This window comes from Glycine max, chromosome 14 (genome assembly GCF_000004515.6).
Source record: "Glycine max cultivar Williams 82 chromosome 14, Glycine_max_v4.0, whole genome shotgun sequence".
In the NCBI taxonomy this organism is placed as follows: Eukaryota; Viridiplantae; Streptophyta; class Magnoliopsida; order Fabales; family Fabaceae; genus Glycine; species Glycine max.
The window spans coordinates 434,785-458,599 of NC_038250.2; the positions used below are offsets into that span (position 1 = coordinate 434,785).

The following is a 23,815-nucleotide window of genomic DNA, read 5'->3' on the forward strand; positions in this document are numbered from 1 at the left end:
ATGTTCGGTTCGGTTGAAGTCAATCCAATGAATTCATTTAAAAAAAATTCTGAACTCAGTAACGACTTTTATTTCGGCTTTTCTTTATATACATTCACACCTAACACTTCGCACGTCTATCTTTAAGATGAAGATATTCAAGTATCTGTTTAGCCAAAAACAATAAAAAAGAAAGTTCATTTTCATCGCAATCAAACCAAATACAAGAGTTAAAGAAAATAATTTTTTTAATTCTTATCTATAAAAAATCCTATTAATCTTCTTATTTATTATATAAATAATTATTGAATACTTTCTAAGTTTTCAAGATATTAAATATATTTATTTTTTATTTCATATTTTTTAGAAAATAATAAGAAATTTTATATGGAATATTTGCAAGATTGTCACATTAAATTATAAGTTATTATGCATGCGTTATTAATTAATGGTCTAGTTAATTAGTGTTCTTAAAATATTGGAGGAACTATAAGGAAAACAAATATTCATTGTAAAAATGAGCACAAAAATATTATGAACAACATAATTCTCTATCTTTCAATAAAAATATTTTTACTTTAAATTCATTAATGAGTGTGCTTTTATATAAACGTGAACCATCAATTTCAAAACTTTATTATTTTTAAATGTCATGTTGAATATGAAGCATGTTACACTTAGGCGATGAAGATAGTTGAAAAATTAAAATTGGACACAAATAGAACGGTGTTCATCATAAAAAGGAAGGCCAACTCATGAATATCTTCTAAATGAACTATACAGCTCCATTCATGTATGGTCCAATCCATTAACTATCACATGCAACCGTTTTGACATTTACTCTAGTTGACCTTTAATATCTATCTAACTGAGATTAAAAACACCTTTTCTTTTCAAATGTTATTTCAATGTTAAGTTTTTCACACAAAGTTGTATAAGTATTTAACTTCTTTACTAGTCACTTATACTATTAATTTGTCTAATATATAAGATGGATTAGATGCTAGGGATGACACCGATCGAAATTGAAGTCTGTTGAATGTTAGCCAAGATGAACTTTTGAGTGGACTACAAATTGAGATTTTAAGTGATGTGTCTTGTGGCATGGACGAGATTTTGAGTGAAATGGTAGCTGCAAAAGATATTACAACACTTAAGTTATAAAGGTTCCTCCAAAGAGACAATATGTATTAAATTTAGTTGTTAAGATTCTAAGGACATATCCAAATCATACATAAATGATTTCTCATCATGCACACGTTTAAGACCAATCTCATCAGTGGTTAGTTGCAAGAAAGCATTGGGAACAGAGTACATTACTCAATCTCATGAATAAAACTTTCAATAAATGAACAACAGTTCAATTACAAAGTAAGATTTAATATTTTTGGTACTTAAACTTTTTTAAAATTTTGTTTTTAAGTCTCTAAACATTTTTTAAAATATTTTTGGTCTCTATATTTTTTCTCTAATAACATATCCAAGATGCTAGAACGCTGTGATTTTGCTAGTAGTCTAGTGTCTCCCACACAGGCTAGCATCAGGGACCCTGGAACGCTATCGATGTTCAACATTTTTTTTGCATTTAGAGTTCGAGGAGTTGGTCAAGCGTCTAGGATGTTAACTGGCATTTGGGAATTGAGATACTAATGAATAGTGATGATAGAACAGTGCATCCTTTAACCTTTTCAGCATTTTTAAACTCCAAAAATTTGTTTTCTTACATAATTAAAGTTGAAAAGATGATTAGAAATTCTTGATTCCAAAACAAAGACAATGTATTGTTATTTTTATACAAAAGTTAACAAGACTACTTAAAACTCAATATTTACAAAAGATTAGGTGCAAACTCAAATTCTACTAGTTTCTATCTATTTTTCTAAGATTTCAATATTTATTTTGCTTTTTTTTCTCTTATTTTTTTTCCTTCAAAATCGTGCACATAAATTTATCAGTTATATTAATAAAAACACTTCCTAACAAATAAAATAAGGACTTATTAACAAAACAAAAGCAAACCATAACAGATAAAATAAATCCCAACAAAAAGAAAGGAGACTTAAAATTTCTAAAATATATTGATAGAAAAAGCCATCATGTTTTAGGCTGTGTGTGTTGGGTTGAGAGGAGAGAAATAGTGTAGATGAAAATAAAAAAAGAAGAGTAAAAATATGTGAGAAATAAAGTTGTTTGATTAAAGAAAAATATGAAAGAGATGAAAAAAGAGATAAAAAGATGAGTAAAAATAAGTAAAAAATTATTAGAAATGAATCTTATCATTTTTAAGCTTATTTCTCACCTTTATGGTCTCTATCAAACCAAAAACACTCATTTCTATTCTCCCAAAATTGTTCCAATGTTGAAAATAGACACAACATTAATCTTTGAAACCCTATTCATGATTTGAAGAACATAATAATAATTCCACCCGCCCTTCTCTCTTCATTCTTCCTCAACCACCGGACTAACCTTATATATTCAGAATTTAATTTTCTCTTAACTTTTCCTTTACAAACTAATCAAACATGGAGTTGTTCATTATTTTTGTAATCATCCTAATTAAAAAAAAAATCTTCTCAATGGGACCCCAAGGCATCCCATAAGCTTTGACACTTTGAGTTTGTTATGAGATTAATTTTCGAGCTGAGATTTAATTACACTTAAAAGATCATCATTACTCTTTCCCAACAAGGTATTATGTGAAAATTGATCCATGATCTTTAGAACCAACTGAGCTATACCAATTTAGTAGGAGTTGTTCAATTTGATAAAAAAACTTGTTTATTATTATTTTTTAATTACAAAAAATGTCACTTTCATTTAAATAAATTGTATTATTTTTCCTAGGTCCGATCCCTCTGAAACAAATACTTCTTAAATAGTCTTGTTTTTACTTTACTCAGCTTCTGGCAAGGAGTCCAACTGGAACAGTAAAGGTCCAACCTCCAAACCCAATTTGCATTTGACTGAGATGCATCCAGTTCTCCAAAAAGAATCAAACAGTGAGCATTAGCAACCAAAGAAAACATGGGAGGAGAACGGAAGACCAACTTTGGCTAATTTTATAGTCATCCATAATAACCCCTTAATATTAATGCTTTGATGCAGTGGCGTTTACGCAACCCTCTTAAGAGTAAAGGCAGACGTAAAGAGCAAAGGAATATACACTTCAAAATTAACTCACCAAAAAGCTAGATTTAATCCATCTCAAGAAGCGTATCCTTGAAAAAAGCTCAAGGCATAGCATACAGCTTTTCATGAATCATGATCAACCTTAATTAACATAGTGCTATAGATTTTAATGATCAATCTTAAATACCATAAAAACCTTAATATACACTTCTGTCTCCGCTATAACTGTTATTGGAATTGTGCCTGCCTGAGTGAAACTGTACTGATTAGGTGAAACAAAGTCGTCCAGCTCATACTAGAACCAATTCTCAATTATCTTTGTAGTTATTTTGAAAACGACATTGCAAAGATTTGTTGGCCTAAATTACTTTAGCATCTCATAATTATCAACATTTTTTTTTTGGTCAAGGAACTATCAATCAAATACAGTAGGCTTTATAAACCCAACAGAGCAAGGTAGCATTGGAAATGGACTTCAAGACTTCAACGCCGTGCGAGTTTTACTTACAAGGACCAAAAAGCTTTTTGTAAATATTAGAGTTTGAATTATGAAATCGCTAGGCACCTAAAAAGCTGTCAAGGACCCCCCAAAAAAATGTTTATAATACTTACAAGATCTGGGATTGAAAAAAATATATCCTCGATTATTTTTTTCAAAACGGCATCTCCTGTCACATGCCACTAGGATATGAAAAATACCGGGTCTTCAGGAGCTGGAACGTTAAAAGGTCCAATATAAAATCCGCATCTTTAATTTAATTTCAGCTACCGTAAATAGAGCTTGTAAATCATTTGATTTCCGGAAACATCCCTCTAGGGAATAAAATCAACTTTAGGAATAGACTTTAACTTTAAGTGACGGCATTAAAACTCTCAAAAAAGGTAGATACAGTCATAACATAACATGACATCCGCATGCTGAGATTTAACAAAAAAATAGTATAATAGAAGAAATCACATTCATACATACATTGAATAACACTTATGTTCAAAAAAATGGATTCAAATCAAAGCAAGTGGCAGCAAATGTAGATACATAAACATAATCTAAATTAAATATTCAATAGGAAGAGTGCCATCAGAAGAGCACCAGCACACCAAAAGTTGCCAAGACAAGGTTGGCCCAGATTCCATAGCTGATGAGCTTGTGAGAAGAGGAGCCATCATGAGTGGATGATGGAGATGATGCTTTGCTATCTGCACTGTGTTCAGTTGGAGAATCAGCAGCAGGGGCAATATCAGGAGTTGGTGCAGGAGCAGGTGCAGGAGGTATATCAGTGCCAAAAATGGCCTCAGGGAGTAGCACCTTGTCAACTTGATATATTGCAACAGGATCTGTGGAATGAACAGCACTGCTCACCCTGGTCTTGGACCATCCTGAATTAATGTGCACTGTCCCAGAATCATCAGTGAAATTCAAAGTGTAATCTCCTCCGGCGAATGTGGGAGTAGAGCTGGTTTGGCTAAGGCTTGTGAACTCAGCCAGAGAATAGAAATGTGGCAAGGCATGGAAGAGGATCACTTGCTTTAGCTGGTTAGAGGTGAGGTTGGATAGGGTAGTTTTCTTTATAGCATTGAAGGCACTGTCCTTAGGAACAAAGATGGTAATTCCTTCTTCAGTGTTGTTGGCTTGGTTTTGGAAAGTGTCAATCACTTTAGTGGACTCAAGGTATCCAAGGAAGGTGTGAAACGGACCAGCAACACTGAGTAACTCAGTGAGGTTCACGAAGTCTGGTGCCGGGGCTGGTGCTGGAGTTGGGCTCAGAGAGGGAGGACTAGCAGTTTTGGCAAATGCTGAACTGAAAAGCAGCATAATGTTGCTAACAATGAAAATCATAGAAAACTCCATATCTTCCTTGGCTACTGGTTTATCCTACCTTGATATATCAATACTCTCCAAATTCCTGTATGAAAAGAGCTCCACAGTGGTTAGATCTTATCATAACAAAACCTACCAACCTGTGAAAAAGTTAAATAATGCGGGAATAAAAAATGAACTCCCAGTTCAAACTCAATCTCCAATAAATAAAAAATCATAAACCCCTCAATTTTTTTCCACCTAACCTTCTTTACATCTCACTAAAAAGTTGTCTACAGCTTACTAATAATAGACTAACATAATGGCTGGAACCAGATCTTAAAAAAGTTAACATAGAGGAGCAAAAGAAAAATAATAAGATATTCAACAGAATATGAAATGAATAAGGTAAGATCTAGGATTGCGAATTGAACCAAAGCAAGCAGAAGGAAATGCAGATCGAGTATGATATGAACACTATAACAATTTGATAGAAGCGGATAACACTTAAAATGTGTTACTTTTGCTTCACACTACCGAAAAATGTTAAATTCAGAACTCCAAGAAGACTAAATTTCCAAATGCTAAATTCGAGATCAGACACAGAAACCTAATGAAATGAATGCCGAAAGATTTTCTATTTTCTTTTCTGAAACTATCAATCATCACCCCCAACCAGTGCCAATGGAATGAATCCATTACTAGTTAATTTTCCCCACAAAGCTTCTAACTTGTTGACAAACACAAGCCAAATGTAGGTGAGTTAGACTTACACCAGTCAAGTACACAGTAACAGAATTCACATAATTTCATGAGCCCCATAATGAAAAGAGACAGATCTAGACTAGCTGATCCAAAATCACAAGCACCCATGAGACAAAAATGGCATTCAAACGTGAAAAGGCAAGAAAAGCTAAAAGTTTGCACCTAACCATAAAATGAGTGGCATTCAGAACAAAAGTAAATTAAAGGAAAGGAAAGATATTGAGATAGAAGAGCACACAGACCTGAATAAGAGGAATTCAGAGAGGAGAATGTGAAGGACGAGGAATGAGAATGGAAGGAGGGTATATAAAGATAGAATGGAGGGTACGTATACCAGCTGGAAGGGTATTACTATTGGCTACAGCTACAGCAAAGAGATGCTTCTAACTTGAGGGTGGTTCTTTGGTGAAGACATAATATACTTTAATGGGAAATGCTTCTCTGGAACACACTTTTTTTTCTCTCCTTGTATGGTGGCCTTTCCATATCCGCTTTAACTAAATTACTTCTTTAACCCATCATAGACCAACCTTGCACTCTACCCCACCATTTTCCATCTCCCCATTTTATCACATAGCTAACCGACATACATAAATGGTTTCTACTTCATTTCTAGTTTATTTATTTTCATCACCAAAAATGAAGCTGACGTTTAGCCATACCATACCAATGCTACTCTTCACATGCCCCAAAATCTACGATGGAAAACTATTTTTTAATTAAATTATCATTTTAATTCTTAAAATCGTGTAACATTAAAACGTTAAATAATTAATTTGATATTAAGTTATATTTTTTAAGATTCAATTTAATATTAAATTATACGATAATACATAATTGTTATATTTTTTACACATTTAATTTGTTTTTTTAAAAACTAAATTATTATCAATTTATATATATAGAAATCAAAATCATCATTTGCCTTGATATTAATTATTAAATGCACAGGACTACAATAAAAGATGTGGTGACTAGCATGAAATAAAATAAACTTGTTTTCTCTATAAAACAAAAAGTGCACGGAGCTTCCATAACTATGAAAAATAAAGGTGAGATCAAGTTTTTTTTATAATCTCTTTCTTGCATTTCTCTTTAACTCTTTAAGTCCTCAAACTATATTGTTTCACAATAATTAAAATTTTTTTGTCATCATGAAACACATGAATTAACGGGTGATGATTTATTTCAATTTAATCAAAAGTTTCGAATTCAAATTTTAAATATTTAATAGAATGATTTTATCATGTATAATAATCATATTCGACTCAACTAAAATTATTTCTTGTAAGGTATATGTGATGGAGAAAAAAAATTATGTTAAGTTTAACTAACTAAATTTTGTTCCATAATATTAAATTAAAACTAATGCTCATGGTTAAAGTTCATTACTCATAATTTCAATATACCATATGTATATAATTACGGACATTATGGATGTTGGGCAAAATCATATTAAATAATCTTTTGTAGGTTGTCAATTTAAGACTTGTAATAGGCTTAGTGCTCAAGATTTATTAAATTGATTGATTAGGCTTGTGTAACCATCAAGGCATATATAGGACCACGTTTTGATTTTCCAAGACACTAACCTATCTACAAAATCATCATTAGATGCAATTCTGACGGACTGTAGTAATGTTTTCTTAAAAAAAAAAAAAACGGTCTGTAATAATGTTAGAAAAAATTATGTATTCAAGTATAATCAGCAAATGCAACAAAAGTGGTTAGAAAACGGTAACTACCGATGGATAACGCGAGTACTACTAACCTAAAAAATAAGACATCGGTCATTTGTTGATTGACAAAGGTAAGAGACCAACATTAAGGTGTTAAAAACAAATTCAATCCAATAATTTGACTTATATAACAAGTCCAAATAGGTTGAGTTGGATAGGGATTTTCAACTTGTATAATCCAATCCATTTAACCAATTAATTTTTTAAATTACATTTAATACTTACCTTTTTTATGATTTACTAGTTTAATAACATGTTTTTTTAATTATATTTGATAATCAAATTCGGAAAAAAGTTAAGACAAATAAAATAATTTATTTATTTTTATTTTATTTTTTAAAAGAAATGATGGATCAACCTAACCCATAAAAAAAGACTTATTTTGTTTCAATTTCTTATTTTTTACATCTTTGCATCCTCATTATTTTAAATATTCTCAAATTACCCTTCTCTTTTCTCTTAAACCTTATTTCCTGCACATTCGACTTTATTCCCCATTATATCTCACCCTTCATTCCCTTCTTGTGTCTTCCTCCTTCTTGCACTTTTTTTTTTTATCAGATCTAATTTCCGGATTTGTTAATCTGTAATATAACTTTTTTTCTTTTATGAATTTGCTTATCCGGAATTATAGTAGCCCAATAAAATAGATTATTTTTTCCATTTTCACTCCTCATTGGTTGAAAAGTCCGGCCCACATACTTCAAATTACATTCAAAACTCAAGCAACCGGACTAGTAAAAAGATTATTGTGTCGCAAATTTAGATTGGCAAAAGTAATGAAGCTGAGAAGAGATATAAAAACTAAAAAAGTTGACAACTAGGGCACTTTTATTGGGAAAGTTACAAAAGAGTCCTCTTTGTCTCTGTCTCTTTTAGTCAATACCAAAAAAATATATTTTAGTACAAACATGAATTTAGTACCTAACATATATTATCTGAATTTCTCAAGTCAATACAATAGAAATAAAAAAATATTTGACTAAATAAATAAGAATTACTATTGCAGATGCAAATTGGGTATATTGCCATCTTCGTTCAAGCCCATTCCTTCCTAATATCAAAAGTATAGTTGATCTCCAAGTAGCATTTGTTGTCATCATCAAGAAACTGCAAAAAGAAAAAATATGATAGTATATGGTTGAATCATTAATTCATTATCATACAACAATAGAAGAAAATACAAATTTTATTCTATGCCATATGCAGTGAAGCACCACTTCAAATTTTATTACTATGATGATATGCCATATATACTATTAAGAACAACACAAGAAGTTGGTGGCCAACAAACCTCGACTCCACTACAGACCGTAATCCATGTACAAGGAAACTAACACCAGAATATATTAAAGCCAGACAATATGGCACTTCTAATAAAGAAACATTACAAAAAATAAGGAAAGAATGAAAGAAATAAATGGAAAATTATGGAAGTGATAAACTGAATTGACAATACCATGATAGCGTGACTATTTAAGAGGAATATATATAATCCAATTATGAAACTGTGAGTGTGAGTGCATGTGTATATTTGTACAATCAAGTTCAATGTATTTAGAAGTAATATTACCTTTGATCTTGCAGAATATGATCCTCTTGCAAATAGCCCAGAGGGTGTGGTTTCTTCTGGCATCTCATGTGTGTAAGGCTCTGCCTGAGGGCTGAAAGTTCCAAGCATCTCTTTTGAGCTATCCACTGAAATTAGAATTGTTATAAGAATGCTTGAACAAGTTTATTTTGCATGTTACTAGTTTAATTTGAAATAGATTTGGCACAAAAAAAAACTTACCTTTGACACCAGTCTTCCAAACAGTATTGGTGTATTTCAAGCCAGACACAATATTATTGCTCACATGGAAGGTGAATTTCAAGCGGTAATGACAACCTTCTTTAAGAGTAAACCATAAACCCTTTGGATTCCCATTCTCAGGAATGGAAAGAACAATGTCATCTCTATCAGGAGAGATGATAGACAAACAAGTAATATTCACTTCAGGGTCCAGAATTTCTGGAAAGAAAAAGATTAACGTAATAATTGATACAGGTTTAGAAAAATAGAACATATATATAATAAACATACACAAAAGAAATCTTCCTATTATTATTCACAAAACAAAAATCCCAACTACTAGTTTTGAAGTTTTAATGGACTATAGTGAATATTATGATTCCTCAAACTGTTAATTACATGAACAGAAAATGCCAATTTTCTTGGTTCCTCATGTTAATCTTCCCTGTAGTTGCATAAGTCAACAGTTACATTTATTATTATTGCTATTATTATTATTATTATTATTATTATTATTATTATTTAAGCTGTAATAACTAATAACATAGCCTTATATTAATTTTAGAAATAAAATATAATGTCAATTTGAATATTACAAGCTTTCATGCTTGCGCAATAGTCCGACCAACTTGAACAGAATAAGTCAAATGTCTAATGTGTTCTGATTCTTCTGAATACAATAAAAAAAAATGCTTGTAAGGGAAAAATTAATTAAGTGATATATAAACCTGCAACATTGTTCACATCCACACTTCCAAGTAGTTGTTCCTTCCATCTTCTTAAACTCTCATCATCCTATATTCAACCAAAAAAAGAAATGGAAAAGAGAATTAATCAATAAGGAATGAAGCATGAAACATGACATGACGATAAATTCCAGCAGATAAACAAACCTTATCTTTCTCAAGGTGCTCTTTAAGAGTGCACTGAGGACCCAATTGTAATTTGGATCCAACTTCATCCTCCTCATCTTCAGTTGCATGGATAGAGGACTCATTCACGTGCCTGCTCAAGGGCTCGCCTTCACTTTTATAATGTTCTTCATTTGCATGATCACTTTTCTCTCCGGTTTCTTTGTTTTCATCGAACCCCATCTTCTTGGAACTTGAAACAGCTCCAACAGGGAAGGTGGTTAACTCATCAACCGTCACAGGGAACAACAATAATATGACCAAAAAAATCCCAACAAACAAACAAATGGATATAATTAAGCAACCAAGACTACGTAAGGCAACAATGCAAAAATAATGTTTTGAAGGGATTAGTGAAACTGAAAAAAGCAATAATAGTTTGTGTCTCGCAAAACCCAACAACGATCAATAACCTGAAGCAAAAAAAGGCAAGGGATGGCAAAGGAAAAATGGCTTGTTTGTCTTGTTGATCAATATTTCGGGAAGAGAGATAAATTTATGGCTAATTTTCAGAAATGGTCATGTGGTGATCCGAAATCTCTGTAAATGTTACTGACATCATGACATGGTAATATATATATATATATATATATATATATATATATATATATATATATATATATATATATATATATATATTGAGTTATAGACTCCATTGATAAGGAGACCAAAAATGGTGAATTTTCATTTCAATTTTGTAATTTTTAGGATTAAAAAATTATCTTACTATTTACTGACAAATAAGAATCACTTTGGAAATATAACCTTTTTAACTAAGATGATATTAATTATTGTTATCTATAGGTATATTTTGAGATTAGAAAATGTATGAATTGTTAATTTTTTTTAATTCTTCATTTTTATGTGAATAATTGAAATTTTAACATCATTTAAGTTTTGGTGAAGAAAGTGTTAAAAGTTGTTAATTTATCGTGATTGGTGAATAATTGGCTTAGAAAAACAAAGTAAAACCTAAAGAAGAAAAATTGAAGATATGAAATTGCTCTCTCAGCACATTTTAGGTGCCAAACACGATGAAGATGCTTAACGAACAACGAATGTTTAACGTCAGGAAGTCGAGAGAAGTTTGAAATGTGAAGGTCTGCTTAGCACACGTCACACGCTAAGCGCGAGCTTACCGTCATACTCACTAAGCGTGACAACCGCACTTAATGTGAGGGTTGCACTAACCTGCATCTATAAAAGGAGAAGAGAGAAGAAGGAAAACATATAAAAAAATTCAAGAGAATACAATTTCTTACCAAAAGTTACAATAATCATAAATAAAAAATTATTAACATTACATCAAGAATAGCTCTAGTAGTCACAGTTCCCAACATTCTCATCTTCTGAAATAACTTATGCAATAATATTAGTTTTTTTCATCTTTTCCGTTATAATCAATTAATTTGCTTTTATGTCTGTTTTTCTCTCTTGTTTATTTTAATTTAAATTACTGTTTTCTTCACAACCTTTTAAACTAATTTATTTATTGCTTTAAAATTATATATTCACCTATTTAAGTACAAATAAAGTTCCTGTGAATTCGACATTTCAACTTTCGTTTTAACTTTAATACATGAGACAATTTTGTGCACTTGTCAATCGATCCAACAGATGTACATGAGTCAATGAGAAATATAGTAAAAAAAAATACTCTTAAAATATTTTTGTAAATCTTCTTTTTATCTAAATCACTTGTGTTGCTATTTATTGTATCCTAAGAGTATATTTTTATTCAAATAATAAAAATAAATATTAAGAGAAGAAACATGATCAAGCATTTTTTTTTATTTTCAAGTCTATTTTTCTTATATGAAAAATATAAATAAAAAAGAATATAAAAATAATAAATAAGAATTATAATACTAGGTAATTGTTAAAATTTGTTGTTTATTTTATTTATTGTTGGTATAATATTAATATGTAGTAATTTTCAAATGCATTTATTATCAAAATTAAAATTTATTTTAAATTTGTTGACATAGTATAATTTTTATAAAATATATATAGTTGTTAATTGTTTTGAATCATATCAATGATTAATGTGAAATTAAAGTTTTGATCTGATGCAAAAATATTGAAATCAAGGCTATATAACTGGATTAGATTAACAATTATTGTGAGTTAAAATTTTGATTTGACGACTCTCAAGGTTCAAGTGAAGTTTACTTATGTATGTATATAGAATTATAGATAGATGAACCAAATAGGTAGTGTAATAGGGAAATTTTGACAAGGTGAGAGGAAAAAGGGATATTTTGAGAATATAAAAAAAAAAGAGTGGAGAGTGTGAAGAGCAAAAAGATGGTGTCAATATCATGGGCATTTCCACGCAAGATAGCAGACAGCCCACTAAACTGCATCCAAAATTTATCAAAGGGTACCTAAAATACTTGTATCACGGATTCTCATATACTCTATCATAAAAAGTATTGATGATAATTTCATTAAAATGATTTACTTGTGGAGCATAAAAGTAAAAGGTTACTTACGAGCCTTATTTTGCTAAAAAAACAAACATTGATTTTATGTTTGTTTTGTTTCATTTTTTGTTACTCTCGGATTGCAGAAATGCACAGTCATGATGTCAGCAACATATTAAGAAAGATGGGATTGTTGCCTAGTGTTTTGACTAAGACATTATTTGCACCTTTTCATACCTCGGACAAACACATTTTGCAAGAAACTTTTTTTTTTCAGGTGTCTGTTGCCAGATTTACAGCTACCAGATGTTATGTGTGTGGTTGTTAGGTAAATAATTCCAACGTGAATGGTGATGTGATACACAAATTGTTATTCTTAGGCCTCATCATTCTATTTTGGAGTTGGAGGCAAACAAATCCTCTGCAGTAGGATCGACAATTCTGTGTTGTGGGTTACGATTTTTATGCTTAAGATCTCGAATTTAGGACATAAATGTAAATAAAAAGTTTCAATTTAATAAAGTTCGGATAGTTCTCATTTTTATATGTTGATTGTTTGGTTTTATGGAATTGAAGAAACAAATGAAGATAAATGAGAATGGGGAGCAGAGAGACACACTCTATTCCCGTCATCACAATCGTATAGCTAGTTTGACATTTATTTATTGTTGAGAATAAATAGTAGTGTGTGACAAAACTTTTCCCGTTGGCAATTAGCACACACAACATTTCAATGGTGGCATGATTATTCATCTATTTTGATTTTGCCATTATAGTCTCATTCTCATAATCACATCAGCATCAAAAAGAGAAAGCAGCCACAAAACGACTACTACGTGGTCGGTGTGATCTGATGGGCCCATATATGAATCTCCTTGCAGGGCCCACTTTGATCCAATGGACCACAAGCTGACCAAGGCCCAGATAGATAGTTATGGTGCCAGCTACCGTACGGTCTCTTCTTCATTAATTTATTTGTTTGTTTGGGATCGATGAAAGATTTCATTCCACTGCAAACCCAAAAATAAAAATATAAAATTATTGCTAACCAATAAATTTACAGTTTACACTTTACAGCGATGCTAGAATATTTACAATTTATATATATATATATATATATATCATAATTATTTATAATAAATATCCGGTAAGTCGTAGTTATTTTCAGATTGAAAACCTAGAATCGTGATTTGAATTAAAGATAAGTTTTTATTCAAATTATGACTATAATTTAAGACTTCCCAAACTCGAAAGCTAACATGCATGTTATTGTTATTTACGTTTATTTATATCTATTTGTATTGTTTCTGGTTGTGTATATATAACATACTTATAACTATTTAGCAGTGAGTGTGTATGTAAGTGCTACGAAACTCATACAAAATAATGTACTTGTATAAAACTTTGTCATATCAGCATCAATAAGGATTAATACACTGTGAATTTGGGACATTCATTGAATACGAAGGTGGATTTTCGAGCTTCTCATGTCTGTCTCGTAATATTTCTGCATGTATATCCAAAAATTTGACGGTTCATCACCGTTTCTTTTCTTCTCAGCTGTTGAGTAAAGACTTATTCAACCGCTCGTATTTCAACCAGATAAAAAATGTGCAGTAGACAAGTAGGCGTAACAAGATGCAGACCAGGAATAATTTTGGTTTATTCTGTTTCTGTCCCCCAAAAAGTAGAGCAGGTTTGGAGTCAGGTTTGTAAGTATAGGTTTGAGTTAAAAAAGCAATTCAAGTTTTATTTTTTAAAAAATTAGTTTTTGAACAAAATTTTCATGGTATAAACATATTTTGAGAGTAACTAAACAAGTCACCAAAATGAGCTTATTGTGAGTTTGGAGTTCTGCACTGACAAACCAAACATAGCCTAAAAGAGATAAAATGTTTAAATCTAATTTTGTTCATGTCTAATTTTGTTGTTTGAGGAAATGTGTAAAAAATTCATCTCATGCAAATTTTTTAAAGGGTTAAATATCGTTTCAATTCTTTTTCTTTTTACAAAAGTTTAGGTGAGGCGAGTAAGAGAGTTTTCGGGATTAGAACAGATTTCAGGGTTCAAACTACAATATTAATTCTTGAAAGTAATTTTTTTTAAAAAAAAAATCTCTAAAACTAAAATATGCACGTCAATTACTTTAATATAAAATTCAAAATTTAAGTTTTGTTTTGTAATTTTTATCTTGTTCAAAAAATAAACATTTAAGTCTACGCATTATTATATTTCCACTACATATATGTGACAATTAGATATAAAATCATTTTATATGAAGTTGTGAATGTCATACATTAGAAAGAAAAAAAATCAGTAATCAAGTGAGTAATACTTTATAATTGCATGTCTATTTTAGTTTAGATATAGAAAAGAAGACATAACACGAGATAGTGATTTAATTTATTCATAAAAATAACAAAATAATATTAGAAAAAATATTGCATGATTATAAATATATATATATATATATATATATATATATATATATATTATTTTAAACCTCTCAATTTTGAATACAAGGTCATCACTCCATTGACTTAGGCTAAGGATCGACCCTAACATAATGAAATTGGATCCTCTCTTGCCCCTATTGTCTCTCCAGCACAAAAAATAAAATTAGAAGCGCACAAAGAATGAAGAGAGGAAAAAAAATGAAAAAAAGTACATAGAAAATAGAGAAATAGAAAGACGAGATGGAACGAGAGAGGATTGCCGGGAGAAGATACACATAATAACCTAATACTCCCATCTTACATACGTAAATTTAATTTTCATAGCTAATAATGATTATGCTAGAGAAAATATTTTAATTAACTTCTATTTGTTTTTATTGATTAAAAATATTATTTAATTGATTGGTAAATAAATTTTTTAATATTTTTTTAGTAATTTTTAGCGTTTATTGAGCTATCACTTGAAATAGTATTTTTTAAACACTAGTAAAAAATAGTTTCTTAGTTGTAACTTTCACCTATATTTATTATGTACGATCATATTCATAGACTGGTGAAATCAAAAGCGTCATAATATTCGTACCAAAAAACTATTTTTGCTCTTGCTCTCGAACATCCCCAAGAGGTCAAACCCGAAAGACATGGACGAAATAAACTCAAACGCGTTGAAGAACTTGGGCACCTTGGAATTGTTTTCTTTCATCGTAACCGTAAGGGCCTCTTGTTTCTCCAACTAGCACAAGGCCGACACGAAAAACGAAGAAAAGCCCTTCCAGAACCACGACACGCAAGTTATGGCAAAAATCGCGATTCTCCTGGCGGGATCCTCCGCCACCACAACCAAAACTGCTGTCGCCGGAGATCTTGTCTCTTCGACATCACCACGGGTAGAGGGGGAGGGAGGAAGGAGGGGGGAGGGAAGAATAGTGACCGTAGGAGCGACCTCTCAATTCGGTTGTCATCATCAAATCTGGTCCATTCAATTTTTTTATTATTAAATTGGATGGACTCAAATGACTGCTACCTTTTTTTGTAAACTTACATAGGGTAGGGTGCGAAAGAAGTTTCACTTTCGCACCCTAGAATTCACCTCCAATCAAATCTTTCTATACATGATTTGTACTATTTTGGTAACCATTTTTTCTGTCATTAATCTTTCTTAGTAAATTTTTAAAGATATTTATTCATGTTATCATCTTGTCACCCTTATAATAATTGTTATCAATCGAATAGGCATTTGGCCTAGTCGTATGTCCAAAAATATCTTTAGTAAAACCTTTAGTACATTGAAGTATACTCTCTAGAAGTGTTAGGTATTCAATCATATTGAATATTCGGACACTATTGTTCTCATATTCTTCAAAGATTGTTATGTTCATGCTAGTACCAGGTGTACGATAATGTACGAGTATTTGGCATGACTGAATACCAAACACTCTCACCTCACTTATGATTGCTTATTTAAAGGTAAGACTATCTAAATTAGCTAATAAACAAGCATTAGTGGAGAATTCAGCTCCCTAATGATAATTAGAGATACGTTAGCTAAAAAGGTCATCTTGAGAAATGGTACATAGGTTCAAGCTCCACTAAAGTGTGTATAAATAATTACGCAAATATTAAGGTAAAATTACTATTCATTCTTATTTATAATCCATATTTATTGCTATCGATCAAGATTTTACTTGAGCGTTAAAGTGTCTGTTGTAGGTATTCTATCCTTTGGATTGTCGAACATTATTTGAAGAAGAAAGGAGATCATCCAGGAGACTTACACAAGAAGAAAATTACCTATCTACCCAACGTAGGTACACTTATAATTTGAGTATCCTGCCGTTAAATTTCTCAAAGATGAATTTGAGTTGTACATAAGAAATGTACTACAGTATTATTTACTGTTAAATTAGCTAAAAGAACCGTTTGTTTTTTGTTTTAAGCACATTGCAGTTTTTATTATTTTACCAGTAAATCATGATTGAATAACCATGCATTGAATTTGGTAAATCCCCCTGTAAATCCGACTGCACAAAGCACAGAATGTTAGAACCAAAAGAATGACGATCTCAATGAAAAATCGTGCTCCATTGTTCAGCCTCCCAGTAGAGGAGATCTGAAATAACCATTATAAAATAATAATATAACCTCATCTCTAAGCCTTTGTCACCATTATTGCCAAACAAGCTTATTAACATTCAGTGAAGGATGCGTCAAATCCCAAGATTCTTGAAGTGTCCCCACCTCTCCGTTTCTTTGATCAACTTGAGGCCTTTACCTCTATATAAACCACTCTTAATGCTCATTTCCTTTCATCTAAAGCTTTTAGTTTTCTATATCACTCTCAACTCTGCTTCTTTTCAATCAGTTACATTTTCTTTGGTATTCCAATGGCCACTGTTGAGGTAACTCTACTAAAATACTTGCTACTCTACTCTAACTCACATGGTTGCTCAGTTCAGAACCCGCAAATAAATTCCCTTATGTTAATTTTAATTTGGAATCAATTTCTTTTATTTTCAGTTTGATCTCAACCATATCCTTGCTTCGTTTTTTTTTTAATTTTTTTTTATCATCATACCCTTGCTTCTCTGTTATCTTAGACAGGAAGTTATTCATTTCTTTAGCTTCAATACTCCAACTGTCATTTTTTTTCCTGAAATTCTTGTCACCTAATTAATTAAATTCAGTAAAATGACAGCAGGCACTTGGCATCTTATCAATATATATATAGCTTTGTCAAAAAGAGTTCGTATACTTGTTTTCCTCAGAAAATTGTATAGAAAAGTACAAAGTAGCTGAATGCAAATTTCAATTAGTTTGTCATCAGACACAGAAGCCACACGAATTATATGCCTTTTCCATCAGTCATATTTGTTCGAGTATTAAAAGACGTATTAAATCTATATTAATCTGACAGCTTTGAAATTTTATCCTTATATAATATATATTGCTACAACTATGAGAAGTGATACATTAACCAATAGTTACAAAGTAAAGAAGAGTAAGAAGTGTTTAAATTAAACCGCATGTCCACCACCTTATTAAGTTTTTATCTCAGCAGAGTTCTAGTTGGAATTCTAATAAACAAAATATGAATTTTCATCCGAATATGTCTTTGTCTGTTGGAATACGAAATTGTAGGTTGTGTCAGCAAAGGTTTCCCTCCCAGAGGACACAAAAGAGGCATCATTGAAGGCTGATGAGAAGAAGAACACAGAAGAAGTTGTTGAGACTCCAACACCAACACCAGAAAATGTCGTCACTGAGCAAACAAAGGAGGAAAGTACTGAGGCCCCACAACCTGCAGCTTCAGAAGACAAGCCCTCGGTTGAAGTTGTGTCTGGAACTGTCACAGAAGAGCCAACAGTTGAGAAGACAGAAGAGGAAACTTTGAAGCAAGAAGCTCCTGAGGAAACAAAAGAAAATGATGATCCTACTGAGGTTAAGACACCAGAAGCTGCAGAAGCAGTGACAGAAACACAGAAAGAAACTGAGGCTGAAGCTAAGGAAGAGGCTAACACAGAAGCCCCGGCAGAGAAAAGCGAGGAGGAGAAAGAAGGGCCAGCTGAAAAGAAAGATGAGGAAGTGATTGCAGAAGCAGAAGCAGAAGCTGAGAAGAGCGAGGAGGTCACAGTCACAGACACAGAGGCTCCAACTGAGAAGACTGAGTAAAGAAAGTGAAGAGGGGAAATGTGCAGTTTATGTGACTGTTTTAGTTGCATCATGCCATAATGTCTTGTTGCTCCATGTTTTTTCTTTTCTTTGTTTAGTGATCTAATAAAATGTCTAGCTAGGAATGAGTGATGACCCACTTAAGTTTACGAATGCCAACCATCAGTACAAGGACCACATGGCATGTACTCTTTCGATCTGTTTATGTACTGTGAGCTCTGATCCAATGAATAGAAGTATATTATGGTCCTTATTGTGTGATTCTGCATGTAGGGTAACTTTCTTTGTTCAAATAAATATGTAGATTATTTATATGATTTGTTCACGTCCCTTAGTAACTTTGTGTTCCATATAGATATATGAATCAGGTTAAGAAGATACATCCAATAGTAATGAGGTGCATCTAATACTGGTTTGCGAGTTTTACCATAAAACTGGATATAGATCTGTTGTACTGGCGCTTTAAATTACTTTCCAGTCAATTTCTCTTTCATAGTAGTAATGGAATGCATAAATGCGAGATTAAAAGTAGAGGTAACAACTACTACTTAGCGACTGCCACTTAGGGATAAGAATAAATCAGGCTGCAAAGTCCAAATAGATCTCCATCAATTATTATGACATGAGGGAAACATATGTACCTTCACACGGCATTCAATGTAAGATCAAGACATGTAAGTCCTTCTCACATATATATGCTTAATTTATTTTTATCTAATATGAATCCGTCTAATAATGAAGAGTTTGAATAATTCACATAATATGTTAGAGATTTAAATTTTATTGTTATCATTGTACGCTTAAATAAATAGTAAAAATAGTATGAGGCTTCTTCACTCTAACTTACTACTCAAACACATTTAGTATTAACTTATTTAAAAGCATGTTTGTAACCTTAGAGCAAAATTTGAATATTGGATATGTTCTTCCCCATATATATGAACATGCAATTTGAGCCAGTTGTCTGTCTCTGTCATACAAAAGCTGAAGCGGATAGAGTTGAGTTGAGTTGAGTGCTGTGCTGTGTTGTGTGCGTCTTTAATCTATATAGAATTTGGCTTTGTGAGAGAAAAATGGTATCGTTGTTTTGGAACTCAGCAATGATAAGAGGAAGAGATGAAGTGTATGCGGCAGCAATGCCTCTAAGGGCTACAAAGAGACCACCCCAGTTGCTTATGTCTGCTGCTTACTCCCTCAATTTCTGGGATTTCCAGCATTTCATGGTCATCATCAAACCCTCTTCACCTTCTCAGGTAAATTTCTATGGATCCTCTCTTATATTTATTTGTACTTACTAGTACTTGTAATTGAATTACCCCTTCAATTCATGGATAAGTTCAATATAGTTCTTGGTCTGTGTAAAGTCTCACTTTCCTCAAAATTCAATTCAACCAATCTTTTGTAATTTGTGTAATTAAATTTACTGCTTATTAGGAATAGTAAAGTTGGACTTTTTTTGTTTCTGTAATTTCATATGACTTATGACTGCGACTTAGTTCTTCTTATGTTTCCCTGTCTATTTTCAAGGTTGAGTTCTAACCTAATCACAATGACAATGTTTTTTTCAGGTTCTGGGTTTTGATTTTCAACCAAAAGATCCTGAAGATATATATGTGGCACTAGCGGCTCTAAATGGTAGAGCAGTGCCGGGTGAGATCAATTACCGAGATTACTAGTCTCGCGTTTCCAGAAAGTTAACTTCTTCTGAATGTATTAATTACCGAGATTGTGCATGCATGATCAAGTGTAAACTGCTATCGTATACAAAATCTTGAAATAAAAGCTACTGAATATTTGTTTACCACAGGCAGTATAATAATGTTGTTGTCGTCTTTCACATGCCACAAATACATACAGCCTTATACCCTTAAAACATATAAACATGGACACACAACCTCACAAGAAGCATTCATGCTTTTATTGGTTGTTGCTCTTCAGAATAGGTGACACATACTTGCTCCAACTTACATTTGACTTTGATATAATGTTATATGTCTTCTCGTTTCATGCTAAATGCTAATACAAAAACATGGTTTATATGTTTACACACTGTATGGAAATAGCAATTATGCCATTGCCTGTCAATGATGTTATACAAGATTGTGATTGCAGATGGACATAAACTATATCACAAATCGCAATGTGAATGTCTTTATGTTCTCTGTGGATGTTGCAATAATTTGCTTCATCATATGAGCTTTTTTGTTATTTGTGTAGTTTCCTTCTAGGCCTCTGTTATCATCAGTGGAAGTATGTGATGCAGTCTGTTCTCATGATATGGAAGAAGAAAAAAATTTCTGTGCTGCAATATTGGATGAGTGGGAGCTTCAGCATCATGAATTTGATTCTTGGGGCATTTAGTTCTTCTGACATGACATTATAAAGTCAACCTTTTGAGACAACAAGTTTGACCATTTTGGACTGATTTATTTGTGCAGCTTTTGAATTTTCCGATTGAATTTTCTTTCCATAAATGTTTTTACTTTTACCTTAATCAAATCACGACCTCTGTTTATATTCCTAGGGACTGTTCTGCCAAGAAACAAATGTTGGCTTGTTGGATATTCAAAGGCAGAGGCGGATGCTGTGGAAATAGCAAGGGAATTCAACAAAGAATGGGAAACAAATTTGAGGATTGGCCTTCATGATTGTCATGATTATACCAATAGTAAGAATTTATTTCAGACCTTATGTTGCATATTAAAGAATTAGTAGCTTCCCTATATGTTTGTGTATGTTACTACTTTAGTACTTGATCGAATACATAATTGGAACATCATGAATTATTGATATCTAGGATAATGATTCAATCTGCTCTAATGTGTCGTTGCACTGAAATTGTGTTAATCGCATAGGGGAACTTAGATTTAGAAATTCTATCATATAAGTATATATGGCTTCAGTATTCTTTACTATATTGGTTTCGTTTTATTTTACCATGAAGTTTGAATTTTTCTGGTTAATTCAAAGCTTTGGTTTGGCAACTCACTGGTGAAAAAGATGTGCTGAAACGTCTGAGAAACATTGGTAGTTAGAGGGAATCCATTGTCGTTATTGAATTACTTTATATTGTATCATGCTTTCGGCATTTTTTGAGCACCTTCATTGCTTCACTTGGATGGGAACTGGAACTGGCTAAACATCGCCTTCATGGGGCTCTGAAGAAATCAATCAATCTCATTACGAGAAAAAACTTGTGCTATTTACTTTACCCTTCTGTAACGTTCTTTTCTTTACTTGTATTGTATAGCCTCTGAATGTCTATTTGTTCTTGTATACTACGTAGCTATATATGAATAGCTGATTAATAGAATGTTTGAGATCTCTGAGTAAATATTAATAATCGGCAAAACAATGTGCTGTTCGTATCTTGAATCATGTTAAATACTATAGGGAGTTTATTTGAACTTATGTAAAATAATTTACAACTCATGCTCTTTTTAGCTTATTCAATGAACTCATAGGTGCAATTTATCAATAAGTTTTTTGTTCAAGTTTATTCCAATAAGTTTCAAGAGTAAATTTATAGTATAAATCTTCACGTGATAAGATTTTATTGAAAAAACGCTTAGTCAAACTATTTATGCAAATGTATAGGTAACATGATAGGTGAAGGAATATACTCTACTTCTACTGCTATCATTCTATTACTAAAAGAGGTAAAAATAGCATTTCTGATTCTTCCTTCTTCACTCAATGGAATTACCGGGGTATAATACAAGCAGAGCACCTGCAATTGCTAACAGAATTCTAACAATAACATTCTAGAATCTACCTAAGATATTTATTCTAACAACCAAAAGGGTCTATTTGTAAACATCATAATCGTTTCATTTCTTTTCTTAGCTACTGAAATGATCCTCTTGGGCCTAATATATGAGATGGACCGTAACATAATATGCAAACGCTTAGTTCAGATTTGTATTGTGTCACCGATAAAGTATTGATGGGTAACTTATGTTGATAAAAATGGCAGAGTTATAGAGACCGTTGAGACAAAAGTGAGAAATGGATTTTGAAATTGGTTTAATTACTTTTCTTGGTCAATTTCTTTCTTTCAATTTGGCCCTTTATTATTAAAAGATTCAATTATGTCATGTGATTTTTTAAAATGATTCAATTAGATTTTTTGGAATAAATCATTATGATATTGATGCATCATATATTCAATATATATATATATTTTTAAAAAAGAGTCTTAACTATAAGTACCTAATCAAGTAGATCATTTTTTCTGTAAAAAAAATCTAAATTATATTGCACCTTAGTTCTAAGGTATTCTAGTAAAATATATTAGTTAATTATAAGGTAATCCGTGAGATATTCAAGTACCAAATTCTAAGAGTACAAGCAAAGTGATTTCTCTTTGAACCCCGGCCAAATCACTCAAGAAAGAGGAAAACTTATAGTCAATATCCTCGATTTCCATTGCTAGAGGTGAGAAGATTTATGAGAATTGTTTTCAATTTGAGTTTAATTTTTATGTATAATTAGTGTCTAATATTTTTACACTGACAATCAATTAAAAATTATAGTAAGTATAATATTAAAATAATTATTATAAACATTATCAACTTTATCATATAAATTAACTTTAATTAAATAATAGTAGTATAACGAGTACATGAACTAATTTCTCTGTTAGTTTATCTCAATGGATGGAGAGCTATACAACAACAACAAAAGTCTAAATAGGCGAGCTATAGGAATATAGTTTAGAAAAAGTAAACAAGTCAAAGAGTCAGCTGACTTTCCAGTCCTTCAAATGCATTTTTAAAGAGTTGATTTGAAAATTGAATGTGACAAATAAGCATTGCCAACTATATATATATAATTGATTCTTTTAACATAATTGCAGTCAACAATCGCGTCCTGAAATGATCATGCAGCCTACCCACTATTTTATAAAATTTGTCATCAATTATTTTATTTCCTGGTGGAATATATGGTAGGTCGAAATTTGCTTACATGATCGATGATCATCATGTCCTGTTAATAAAAAAAAAAACAAACTACTATTTAGAGAGATAAAAAAACAAAAATATGGTATTTTGTTGAAAGCTAAAAGCCAAAAATATTATATTTGCAAACGTGTGAAGCAAAATTTTCGTAATGACAAATCATGCCTGTGACTAAAAAAAGCGACAA

At 31.6% G+C, this 23,815-nt stretch overlaps 4 protein-coding genes across 5 annotated transcripts; 2 read left to right on the plus strand and 2 right to left on the minus strand.

Annotated features, from left to right (window-relative positions):
- Positions 1 to 3,978: 3,978 nt before the first annotated feature.
- Positions 3,979 to 6,113, minus strand: LOC100499686 (Fasciclin domain-containing protein). Its single transcript, NM_001251417.3, has 2 exons — positions 5,917 to 6,113; positions 3,979 to 5,015 (listed from the first exon to the last, which is right to left on the minus strand). Exon 2 carries the CDS (start codon positions 4,958 to 4,960, stop codon positions 4,190 to 4,192), a length of 771 nt encoding a protein of 256 aa, NP_001238346.2. The 5' UTR covers positions 4,961 to 5,015; positions 5,917 to 6,113; the 3' UTR covers positions 3,979 to 4,189.
- A 1,821-nt stretch (positions 6,114 to 7,934) lies between these two features.
- LOC100803512 (rho GDP-dissociation inhibitor 1) lies at positions 7,935 to 10,479 on the minus strand. The gene is made up of 5 exons (XM_003545023.4): positions 10,099 to 10,479; positions 9,934 to 10,000; positions 9,206 to 9,424; positions 8,987 to 9,111; positions 7,935 to 8,523 (listed from the first exon to the last, which is right to left on the minus strand). Exons 1-5 carry the CDS (start codon positions 10,297 to 10,299, stop codon positions 8,452 to 8,454), a joined length of 684 nt encoding a protein of 227 aa, XP_003545071.1. The 5' UTR covers positions 10,300 to 10,479; the 3' UTR covers positions 7,935 to 8,451.
- Positions 10,480 to 17,306: 6,827 nt separating this feature from the next.
- Positions 17,307 to 18,918, plus strand: LOC100793269 (ribonuclease E-like protein). The gene is made up of 2 exons (NM_001349728.1): positions 17,307 to 17,397; positions 18,137 to 18,918. The coding sequence occupies exons 1-2, from the start codon at positions 17,383 to 17,385 to the stop codon at positions 18,665 to 18,667; spliced, it is 546 nt and encodes a 181-aa protein (NP_001336657.1). The 5' UTR covers positions 17,307 to 17,382; the 3' UTR covers positions 18,668 to 18,918.
- A 340-nt stretch (positions 18,919 to 19,258) lies between these two features.
- LOC100809731 (uncharacterized) lies at positions 19,259 to 22,041 on the plus strand. 2 transcript variants are annotated; one of them, XM_041009181.1, is made up of 4 exons: positions 19,259 to 19,341; positions 19,766 to 19,920; positions 20,236 to 20,317; positions 20,885 to 22,041. In XM_041009181.1, the coding sequence occupies exons 1-4, from the start codon at positions 19,290 to 19,292 to the stop codon at positions 20,893 to 20,895; spliced, it is 300 nt and encodes a 99-aa protein (XP_040865115.1). In that variant the 5' UTR covers positions 19,259 to 19,289; the 3' UTR covers positions 20,896 to 22,041. The 2 variants fall into 2 exon arrangements, with proteins under 2 accessions (XP_040865115.1, XP_006595656.2); XM_006595593.4 differs by having other exon boundaries at positions 20,236 to 22,040.
- Positions 22,042 to 23,815: the final 1,774 nt, after the last annotated feature.